At 41.8% G+C, this 12,461-nt stretch overlaps 1 protein-coding gene across 1 annotated transcript in view; it reads left to right on the forward strand.

Moving 5' to 3' along the window:
• DOCK2 (dedicator of cytokinesis 2) overlaps window positions 1–12,461 on the forward strand; it is a 409,918-nt gene that overhangs the window by 368,790 nt on the left and 28,667 nt on the right. Inside the window, 1 exon segment of the mRNA XM_084838639.1 lies at window positions 1,975–2,056. Within this exon segment, the coding sequence (XP_084694765.1) occupies window positions 1,975–2,056 (82 nt within the window).

Genomic DNA, 12,461 nt, shown 5'->3' on the forward strand with positions numbered 1-12,461 from the left:
CATATGATTGATTGTACCCACGCATATGACCTCTGAGTTTAAAACCCATTGAGAGCCTGGTGTTGTCTTTCAAAGCTCAGAGCTGAGCTATTTGTCTGTGTTAGCACTGATCAGGATCTAAGCAGGCCTGTAGCAAGTATACTCTTCTGAAGAACTACTCCTCTGTTGTACACGTATAAATGCATTGTGTGACAATAGTTTGGGCTGCTTTCCCTCCACAAAAATTATTGGCATACAACAGTGAATCCTAGAGTAGCCTTCCCCAACCAGATGCCTTGCAGATGCTTTGGACTGCAACTCCTGTCATCCCTGAGCATTGGTCATGCTAGCTGTTTATGATGGGAGTTCCCAGGCTCTGGATTTCCTGCCAGGGGAGGCCAGGCTAGCTCCATCTTTGTTTTCTTTTTGTCAGTAGGCAAAAACATTTTAATTCAGAAAGGCTTTGAACTGTTGTGTGGTGAAGTAGGTTTAACTAGTGGGTGCTCTTTATTTCTTATTGATATGTTTTTATTTGCTTTGCTTTTTATTTTAATTATAATTTTGTATTTTATTGTTGTTAGGTACTTTGACTAAGTTCTAGCTGTAGTGGAAACATGGCATATAAATTAATTAATTAAATAAATCATTGTAGTTCACCACACCCACTTTCTTCCCTATATCCCCTCCCCATTTCTCTTCTCTGGAGAAACTGACATGAGTAGAAGAAAGTACAGCTTGTTTCACCAGTGTCATGTCATTTAGGGATTTTTATATTATTAATGTGTTTGTTATATACACCACCACTGGTGGATTTACATGCCCTTTTGGATGAAAAACAGAAGAAAAATGTTGTCTTTCCACCTTGGAAATCAGCAGCAATGGAGGCAGGGAAAAGTGGTGGAAGGGTATAGGTTCTTCCTTAGTGGTGAAACTGACCAGAAATTGCCTCATCCATGTCAGTTTCACTGAAGTGCAGAGAAGGAGAATGGTGAAGAAAATTTGTACTGGTGAAACTGTAAGTAACTGTAAAATGTGCAAAGGTCATTCACAAAAGTGTATAATTTTACAGAAAAAATGGTGAGTGAAAAACTAAAAATATGCTTCAGATAAAGAACATCTGGAGGTTGAAACGCATGAAGGTTGAAATGCGATTGTGAGAGAGCAATCTTATTATCCTTAGACAGTGTTCCAGAGGCCATAGGATTGTGTGGGAAAACCCCTTCAAGCCCTTAGAGACAGTCTCGACCTCAGAAGGGTTTTCCTGATGTCAGAGCCCTCGTTTTGGCTCCACTCAGCCACAGTGGATGTTTTTGTGGTATCTCCCACTATGAGGTTGGAAGTATGTGTAGAGGGAAGGTATGGCCATGTCATATCAGGGGCATTTTGGTAGGCAGAGAGAGAGTGGCTGAACTTCCAAGGGATCCTAAGCCCTCTCAGCTTGTGACTATGCCCCTGACCTGGGAAAACAAGAGTGAGCTTAAACGTTTCATTTTTCTTCCCCTCACTTGACTTCCACCCTGCTGACAAAAGTTGGCAGGGCTTAGGAGAGAAAGAAGTTCTCCGATCTCAGAGCACTCCGTCAAGTGCACAGGACTGCTCTCTAAATCTGTCTCCTGCATAGACATTGATTTCAATGTTTTTGATAACGAACACTGAAATTGCAATGCTTTCTTTTACACACACACATCAACAACAGGAAAAAGACTAGAAAGTGCTTAAAGTGGCAAATATGAGATCAATATATACTTGGATTATTTTACTTTGAAAGACAAATCAACTTATCTTAGCACCTGTACTTTTAAAGCCTAAATTATACTATCTGGTCAGATAATTATGCCTATATTTCATGTATTTCTTGACTGCACAGCTTTTAATTTCTCAGACAATTTGGGTCAAGGTTTTATTTTTGGTTTACAAGTTTACAGGATCATATCCTGTAACAGAGTGTAGCAAAGTATGCTTTAATGTTTATGTCCTTAACTCATGTGATTTTAGACATACAGTGCTTCACAGTACAACCAGTTTTGGAAGAACATCCTCAGTTCAAAAACAAGCCAGTGCCTGATCAGATAATCAAGTAAGTTCAATTCTTTTTTCTTAGTTTTTGCGTATATAAAATGTTTGTGATTGACTTACAGGGTTATCCAAAGTGTTAGATTGCTTCCCTACCATCCAGAAAGCTGAAATTTGGTGCCTACGTAGTCCAAAGCAAGTCAAGTCACATTTGGGATGGAATGTTCAGATTAGGAAGTACAGATTTTGCAAGTTCAGGAATGTGCGAGCTTTTTCTGAAAGCTGCTCCTGTCTGCGTTCAGGGCAGCGAATGGGGCAAATTCGAGTTAAAAATGAATCAAAATGAAATACTTGTGTATCCCTAGTTCAGAAGTGGGAATTCATTTTCCTTCATGTACTTGAATGGAAGAGTAGGGATTTGCAGTAGCAGCCAGGAATGTAAGTCTGAAAATGGGGCAAGCCATGTATGCAGCAGAATGAAATGTCTGGGAAATTTCTTCTCCACATACTTTCACAATCCTCAGATTAGAGGAGGGATTGTCATTGGCAGCCATGAACATCACTTTGTTTGGAAAATGTGTGCTACATTCACTGGGTAATAATAAAATATAATGGGATATAAATATAATGATTGAAGGATGTTACAATGCTTTCAAGTAGCACTGAAGACCATGACAGTATTCATAATCACAGCAATTTCTTGCATAATTCAGATGTCTCTTATTCTTCCTTATGCTAAATTATCACTTTTAGAGGCTAAATCATGTTCAGGATCTAGGACATCCATTATCATATTGTTCTTTTTTTACTTTTCTTGGTGCACCTGCTATGTTTATTTCTAAAGATGAAATGTCTCCAAGTGTTTCAGTGCTATCTTATGCTGTGTGAATTATAATGCATTCAAGTGTCCCCTACTACCACATGCCTGTTTTCAGTTTTCTGAGTTCCAAAGCTGAATCCCCCTGTTTTTACTACTTTTGAAAAACAAAATAGTTTTGTGGTTGCCTGCTGCTCCAAGATGAGTGGATATTTCTCTTTTGTTGTCTTGCATTCCTTACCTACGTCCTATCTTTGTAGCAAAAGCAGCTGACAAGATTCCTGACTTGGGTATATTACATAACCTAGGTGCTACTGTGCTTGCTCAGCATACACATCTGAAACCTACTTTGTCATGTTCAAGGTTTAAGCCCTATGGGGAATTTAGCTCTAGAGCTTGGGCAACCTTCCCCAACCTGGTGTCCTCCAGATGTGTTGGAGTACAACTCTGATCATGCCCTGCCAGCATGGCCAATGGAACCTAGGTGATAAAAGAGAGGGCGGGGGGAAGATTGAGTTATACCTTCCCTTCATGATCTGACATGTCAAAGGGTGAAGAAACAGAGGTTCAGGGCTGGGTGAAGCTGGCATTCTCCAGCCTTAGGTACAGTGTGGCCTGGCAGAATGGCAGGATGCAGGAAGGTACCAAATCCAGTATCTTCAGGAGTGGTTCTGGCAGTGTAACTGCTGATCTCAAGGAAAAGGAGGAAAGTCCAGAAAAGAGGGTGCAATTGGCACCTATTGTGACCTTTAGCAAAAGGCAAAGAAAGGCATGGGCAGCATATGAGGGTTCCTTAGCACACAACAGCACACAACGAGGCCCATTAAAAAGAGGAAAACTGAATCCAAAACTGAAGTTGAATCCTGACAAGATGGTGGCACTCTGGGCAGGTAGTTCTCATGTCTGGGAAGTGAGTATTCAGCCTGTACTAGATGGGGTTGCACTCCCCATGACAGAGCAGGTACATAGCTTGGGAATAGACTTAATCCAACTTTGCCCCTACTTGAGGACCAAGTGTCTTCAGTGGCTCAGGGCAGGCAACCTTTTACCAGTTTCAGCTATAGCCATTCCCGAGAGTCTGCTCTAGCTTTAGGTGCTCTTAAAGTATGCTATTATGATGATGTCGTTTATCTCATTTTGCGTGACAAATTTTCATCGTTCTTGTTTTTATTTTGTATGGCTGATTGGTCATGCTTTTTGTACACCACTGCAAGGATCTGGTATATGTATCTGGTATCTGTAAGGATGAAGGGCAGTTTATATACATTTTAATTATTAAATAATTCAACCAGTTGCAGTCTCAGAAAAGCAAAACAAAGAGTAGTATTGGAAATGGGATTTCCAGTAAACAGAAGAGAGGGGTGACAGTCTATCCTTCTTAACAAAGAAAGCTGCTTGACTCTAGGTGGGTGTTAGTCAGTATCAATTGAGCTCAGTTGGATGTCGCAATAAACTGTAGTATATCATAATGGAAAAAAGGTGTAGCAAGCCCAGGCTTGCACGCACCCTTCATCCACAGTCACAAGGAGACTGAGAGTTTTCACTTCCATTTTTTACCAACTGCAGTTTGTGATTTTGTCCAGACCTCACAAACTCTAGTTAATAAGTTTAACGATGATTTGTTTGAAACAAGCCAACTTCAAACCATGAGTTATGAAGCTGGCTTGTTTCAACACGCCACAGTTAAGATAAACCACAGTTTAGGATTTAAACATAGCACTAAACTGCGGCCAATCAAAAATAGAGGTGAACGTTTCCAATCTTCTCCTTGTGGCCACACTAGAGGAGGGGAAGGGGAACACATGAGCCCAAGGCCCAAGTTCCCATTCTGATAAATCTTGGATTATTGCAGTGTTTGAACGAGGCCATTGAGAAGTTACTCAGGGTCTTGGATCAGAATAACTAATGAATAGGTGGCAGGATATTGCCTTGATTGTATTAGGAAACAGGAGATTTGGCTTTCGTGCTTCCAAGGGTTACCAGGTAGACGTCCGACACCCTCTCTTTTCTGATTCAATACAGGGTGTCAACAGGACCTGCAAAATGCATTCTGACCTAATTGGTTAGCCCTTGTCAGCTAATATTTCCAGACAAAATGGAATGTTAATGATAGTGTAGGGACAAAATGTGGGAGGGGCCATAGTAGAGATTTCTGGTACCATTGGGGTTTACTGGACCAGGTCTTTCCACTTTAGCTCAGATTTGTGTAGTGATGAATCCTTCACTGACAAAGCCCTCTATTTTGCATTTCCTTCTGGATTAAAGACCTAGAAGATGATATTCTTCAAAATACATTTCACTCCCCCCCTCTTTTTTTTACAGCACTATGCTCTGATTATAGTCATGGCGCTATTGAATTAAGTCAGTCTGTGAAGGTTGGCCATTATCTGATTCACATATAGGTTTAGATTCAGGACAGTCAGTAGAGTAGGGATGTACGAAAATTCCACCACGGATCTCGGGGAGGCCGAATAGCGCATTCAGCCCCCTGAAATCGGTGGCGGAACAGCCTGCCACCCCCCCGCCCCCCTGGGACAAGACTTACCTTGGGCGGATCCTCCTGGCTGTGGTGGCTCTGGGCGGAGGCTCTGGTGGTGGGGCGGCAGCGGCGGCTGCGACGGCCGGTCTTCCGACCGGCTGCCGCCGCTGCCATTTCCAGTTTAAAAAAAACAAAAACAAAAAAAACGTGATAGGCTACATAAAGATTTACGTAGCCTATCATGTCTGACTTTTTTTTAAAAAAACAAAAACGCGCGTACGCAAATGGCGGCAGCCACGGCCGCCACCATTTGCGTTCCTTATTTTGGAACGTCTTAGTCTACGTAAACATTTACGTAGACTAAGACGGCGAAAATAAGGGGAACGCAAATAGCGTAGCGGACGCTACGCTATTTGCGTTCCCCTTATTTTCGCCGTCTTAGTCTACGTAAATGTTTACGTAGACTAAGACGTGCCAAAATAAGGAACACAAATGGCGGCGGCCGTGGCCGCCGCCATTTGTGTATGCACGTTTTTTTTTTTAAGTCAGCTGTGATAGGCTACGTAAACATTTATGTAGCCTATCATGGCTGACTGCAGGGACGCAAACGGCGGCGGCTACAGCCGCCGCCCTTTGCGTCCCTGCTAGCCAGCGGCCGGATGTCCGGCTGCTGGCGGAGCCGGCTGGTGGCTCCACAGAATCCCTGCGGAGCAAAGCTGGCCGGCCAGGATTCCGGGGGCGGAGGAACGGAGCACCTCCCCCCCCCGGCCAGGATTCCGGAGGGAGGGACGGAACGCCTCCCCCCCCACCATAAACATAATCCGCGAAAGGTAAGTGCCTTTCGTACATCCCTACAGTAGAGAACATCTTTAGTTCATCAAATGTGCTTCTTAAATATTAGCAGCCAAGAGATTCCCTTTTTATAGGTAAGTTTTAAATTTAGCAACCTAAGGTATTTTTCCCTGCAGCATCCGATAGCTAATGTAAAGAGTCTTCTACCACGAGAGTCATGCAAATTACTGTCCTAACAAGGGACACCTTGAAAACATGCACTGTATAAGTCTTCGTATCTGTCTTTCCATCTGTCACGCTGTCTCTGCTCAAGTTTATTTTTTTCCCATCATTAAGGGAAAAACCTGCTACTGAACCAGCAATCTAGCTAATGCTGCCAAATACAGCTGATTGAAGAGAATGTAAATTCAAATGTAATGCAATCGCTGCCATCTATTAGAACCTTTTGAGCTTTTGTTTCCTTCAGTCATTTGTGCTGTACAGGGAAGATGGCAAGCATGCCACGGTGCTAACTTTGGAGGAGAGTTTGCTAACTACAAAGCCAGTATCAGTGGATACCCTCTCTTAGGATGGTGGGAATTCCTTGGTTCTTTGGGAAGTTGGAGTTCCTAATTTTTTCAGCCACACTTCTCCCTTCTGACATTCTCCTGTCACTGTCTGATTTGTGCTTCTGTCTGCTTACTTTTTGCCATGTAAACTTGAATAATCTTTGACTCCTGCATTTCATTCTCTTCCTATTTCAAGGCTATAGAACAATCTTTCTCCTATTTCCTCCTTAGTGTCTCTAAGAATCTTTTCATCTCTGTAACTGCTGCTCAAGCCTTCATCCGCAGTGATCCCTTGCCTATTGTTTTGAAGAATTACTTGAGCAACAGGACACTAATGTGACACTAGCCTTGATCCAGTATTGGTCGATTGGTAACTTTAACTTCTGTAACTTCTTTGTAACTTCTGTAAAGCCCCCCAAAAGCTTAGGCTATGGGGCGGTATAGAAATGTAAATAATGATGATGATGGTGATGGTGGTGGAAGGGGGCGTCTCACTGCAGGGGGAGAGGAGGAAGCCAGTATGCTTTGTTTTCTTGATTGCATTTGCTCTCCCCAAAAATTGACCAGACCAGACCATAATAAATGTATTACCAAGGGAATCTTCTTTTTAAAAGCCTGTGCTTTTATAGGTATGTAATTATGTGGATATGGATCCATAATTCCAAGAGATTTGGCAGCTCCTGAGAAGTCCTTTAAAAGAGGAATCCAAAGGCAGGAGGAGAGCAAGAACCCAAGACAGAGGTGTGCCTCTCTGATCAGCACCTGGAGTGCCCCATTTTTTCTGGTACCACATTCAGAGTTCTGATGGCAGAGCAGCAAGGGCAGTGGAGGTTTCCTTGCCACCAGCAGGGAGGCCTGGCCCTGGACCTCCCTCTTTGAGGGCACATTCTGTGGGCTGAGAGATAGGTCAGCTGAATTCTATGGCCCCTTGGACACCCTCCCATGGAACATAGGATTGTGGCCTAAAAATACAACATTGCCAGCTATCATGTTAAACTTGGTTAATATATGGATTTTGAAATTGGCTTTTCAGAAGACAATAACTTCGCTATAGGCTATTTTGTAATTACATGTTTCCGCTTTAGAACATAATTAGACACTGCTAAATTCTTCACCCCTTTTCTTCTGGTAGGAAAGATGTATAATTCCTACTTAATTTCATTTCTTAATTCCAGTAGTGTTTCTGAAGCTGTCTGTCCTCCAAGTGTTCTGTATTCTGATTTGTCCTGATAGGACTGTGGGTTTTTTTCCCCACTTAGTAAACGTGACTTCACTGGTTCTAAGCAAATGAGTAAGAGTGTGAAAAATATTCTACCCCCGAGATAGAAAATGTGAACAAAATAGTGTTTTCAAGGCTACAAGGGTTATCAAACAGCTGCAAAAAATGCAGTATATAACCAGCTCTAAGGAGATAATTTTCCAGCATGTTCTGAGATTAATATGCTAACTGGGAGTAAGTCCCATTGACCTCAGTGGAGCTTACTTCTAAGTAGACATCTATACGATTGCTCTGTTTTAAAGGGATGCAGACTTTAAAATTAAACCAAGGCAATGGGTTCTTGGAGTGAGTTTGAACAAAGCTCACTACCTTGACTTCAGAAACACACAGAGCGGGTTTTCTGATCATCATTATTTTGAGGGTATGTAACCTTGAAACACATCAGAAATAAACAACAGGCTATACTATTGCTATTTTTATTTTTTCTTATTAAATGGCATATATAATCCAAACTTTTCTTCTTATTTTTGTGTTTCTGTCTTTTGGGTGGACTACTTTGCTTGAGTACATTTAAGAGCTCCTAGGTCAGTGCTAGGTCTCAGGTTCAACATGATCTTGGTATCATGTTCATGTCTGGAAAAGAGTCCTGGGGAGCTTTTTGCCATGGAAAGCTGTTGTCAGTCAGAGTAGACAGCATTCAGTTGGATGAACCAATGGTCTTCTGTGTGAAAAAATGCATGAATGCCATTAAATTTATGGCTGTTTGTCTGTCTGTCTGTCTGTCACATTTCTATACCACCCCAATAACTGAAGTTCTCTGGGTGGTTCACAAAACAAACCATTAAACCATAAAATACAATAATGTAATAAAACATCTTATAAAAATCTTCAGTTTAAAACAGAATAAAACCAAAAAAATTCATCAGCACTGCAAATATCTAAAAATGAACTAACACCATTGTTAAAACTGAAGGAATACAAAGCCTGGGAAAATAAAAAGGTCTTCACCTGGCACCGAAAAGACTACAAGGTAGTCACCAGGTGAGCCTCTCTGGTAAGAGTATTTCACAGCTAGGGGGCCACCACTGAGAAGGCCTTCTCCGAATATTCATCTAAGCTCTTAAGATTCTGAGTTTATCTCTGAAAATGTTTCTGGAAAGTGATGTTGAAAACATATCATGTGCTACATTTTCCCTCAGCTTTTTATGTCGCTGTTGACAAGAAGGTTGAATCCAAAAGTGGGTACATAATTAGAGGTCAAAAGTAGGTATAAAAATATCTAGTACAGAAAGAAAACAGCTGCATGGATTGTTCTTTATTTCCAGCATACACACACAGACATCATATTTTTCAAGAGGACAAAAAAAACCTGATCTGTACATAAAAATTATCAAATGACAAAACATCAGAACCCATTACAATAACTTACATGCATTTTACACTCAGTATTATATTCTAAAAGGAATCCTGAAGTATTTGGACAATACTAACGTATATATAACAAAACAATTTTCAAACAGAAACAGGACCCCCGCCCCCAGTATGGTTACTCTATGTTAGAGTGAGTTTTTCATAATCAAAAATATGAACGATAGCGTTTTCTTACATGAGATGGAAATGGAGGTTCATTTCTATAAGCTGAATCTTTTAGGGCACAATCCTATGCATATTCAGACAGAAGAAAAGTCCTATAGCTCCCAGCATTCCCCAGTCAGCCATGATGGCTGGGGAATCCTGAGAGTTATAGGATGTTTTTCTGTCTAAACAGCCATAGGATTGTGTCCTTAAAGCCATAAGTCAACAATTGTGTTCCTTTGGGGTTGGGTATGATTTTTTTTTGTTGGACATTAAAACAGACAAGAAATATTTTTGTTGTTATACAGGCTATGCATTGTCATTAAACAGTATTAGCGGTACTGGTACTTCAACATCACTTTCAATTAAATATTTCTCCCAAGACTTGCCTACCCTTTGCAAACTATAGCTACTTTATTTCTTTATGCTTTTGAGTGTCTAGATGGCTGGAACTGTCATGAGAGCTGATCTTGTTATGTCTGCAAAGCAGGTGAAATATCACACGTATCAGCAAGGAAAATATCATCTGCTTCACTAGGTCATTTACAGCTCACCATAAAACATAGTGCTTTATGTGTGTCCATAAAAATATAAATAAAATAAGGGAGGGAGGGTTGATAGATTGGCAACAGTAAGAAGCAGCATCTGCAGAGCGAGATTTCAGGAAATTGTTGTTCAGAATGGTTGGATGGGCTTTCATACTCTTTTGACCTTTGAAAATAATGTTGGCTGCTACTGATTTTCATACTATACTTTTAATGAAGGTCACTATTTTAGTTTTCCCATTAAAAAAGTCTTTAAAAGCTCTTTTAACATTAAAAGCAATAACTTGATCAGGTGCTTGAGACAACAAGGCCTACGCACCAAATACTCGAAGGTTCTAAAGGAAGCAAAAGCCTAGTGTAGTCAAACGTGTACCCTGGATTTTAGGAAAGCTGATTTTAATAAACTCAGAACAAAGATAAGTAAGGTCCCATGGCAGTAAGGTCTAACAAGAAAAGGAGTCCAAGATGGGTGGGAGCTTTTAAAAAAGGGAATTCTCAAGGCACAATGACAAACAATTCCAACAAGAAGAAAAGGTGGAAGCCAATGGAAGAAGCCAATGTGGCTTCACAAAAGGCTTAGAGATGACCTGAAAACAAAAAAGCACACATATAGGAAGTGGAAGGAAGGCAAAGCTACAACGGAAGAGTACAGGCAGGTAGCACAGAATTGCAGGGATGGCGTCAGGATGGCTAAAGCTGAGAACGAGATGAGGTTAGCAAGGGATGCTAAAAACAACAAAAAGGCTTTCTTCAGCTACGTGCATAGTAAAAGAAAGAGGAAAGGAGTGGTGGTTCAGCTAATAAATAAGGATGGCAAAATGATAACAGAGGACAAAGAAAAGGCGAGGTGCTCAATTCCTACTTTGGCTCAGTCTTCTCCCAAAAGAGGGTCTATGACCCCCCTGGCAAAGGCGACGTACAGGCTGAAGGGGCAGGATTGCAGCTTGAGATCGATAGGCATATGGTCAAGGAACACCTAATTACTTTGAATGAGTTCAAATATCCAGGGCCAGATGAACTGCATCCTAGAGTAATAAAGGAACTGGCAGAAGAACTCTCAGAACCACTGTCTATTCTCTTTGAGAAATCATGAAGGACAGGAGAAGTGCCAGATGACTGGAGGAGGGCTAATGTTGTCCCTATCTTCAAAAAGGGCAAAGGAGGAACCTGGGAACTACAGACCAGTCAGTCTGACATCAATCCCTGGGAAAATTCTGGAGCAGATCATAAAGCAATCCATCTGGAAGCACCTTGAAAACCATGCAATGATTACTCGAAGCCAACATCGATTTGTCAAGAACAAAGATTAGAAGACTAATCTGATCTCATTTTTTGATCAAGTAACCTCCCTTGTGGACTGTGGGAATGCTGTAGACATCATATACCTCGACTTCAGCAAAGCTTTTGACAGAGTGCCCCATGATATCCTGATGAGCAAACTAGCTCAAAGTGGGCTAGATGAAACAACGATCCGGTGGATCCACAGTTGGCTACAGAATCGGGCTCAAAGAGTGCTTATCAATGGATCTTCTCAAACTGGGGAGAGGTAACGAGCAGGGCACTGCAGGGCTCAGTCCTGGGCCCAGTGCTCTTCAATATTTTTATTAATAACTTGGAGGAGGAGGTGCAGGGAATGCTGATAAAATTTGAAGATGACACAAAATTGGGCAGGATAGCGAATACTTTGGAAGACAGAAACAAAATTCAAAGTGATCTGGATAGACTGGAGCGCTGGGCAGAAAACAACAGAATTAGATTTAATAGGGATAAATGCCAAGTTCTGCACCTCGGAAAAGGAAACCAAATGCACAGTTACAAGATGGGGGATACGTGGCTCAACAACACTACAAGCGAGAAGGATCTTGGAATTGTTGAGGTGCTCAACAGGCTGAATATGAGCCAACAATGTGATGTGGCTGCAAAAAGGCAAATGCTCTTTTGGGCTGCATTAATAGAAGCATAGCTTCCAAATCCCGGGAAGTACTAGTTCCCCTCTACTCAGCACTGGTTAGGCATCATCTGGAGTACTGTGTCCAGTTCTGGGCACCACACTTTAAGAAGGATGCAGACAAACTGGAGAAGGTTCAGAGGAGGGCAATGAAGATGATGAGGGGACCGGAAACAAAGCCCTATGAGGAGAGACTGAAAGAACTGGGCATGTTTAGCTTTGAGAAGAGAAGACTGAGGGGAGATATGATAGTGCAAGTACTTGAAAGATTGTCACAGAGAGGAAGGCCAGGATCTCTTCTTGATCATCCCAGAGTGCAGGACACGGAATAATGGGCTCAAGTTACAGGAAGCCAGATTCCAGTTGAACATCAGGAAAAACTTCCTGTCTGTTAGAGCAATATGACAATGGAACCAATTACCTAGGGAGGTAGTGGGCTCTCCCACACTGGAGGCATTCAAGACGAGGCTGGACAGCCATCTGTCAGGGATGCTCTGACCTGGATTCCTGCATTGAGCAGGGGGTTGGACTCGATGGCCTTGTAGG

The sequence above is a fragment of the Heloderma suspectum genome, chromosome 2 (assembly GCF_057233095.1).
Source record: "Heloderma suspectum isolate Gila_16-S chromosome 2, 16-S_ref, whole genome shotgun sequence".
Classification (NCBI taxonomy): Eukaryota; Metazoa; Chordata; class Lepidosauria; order Squamata; family Helodermatidae; genus Heloderma; species Heloderma suspectum.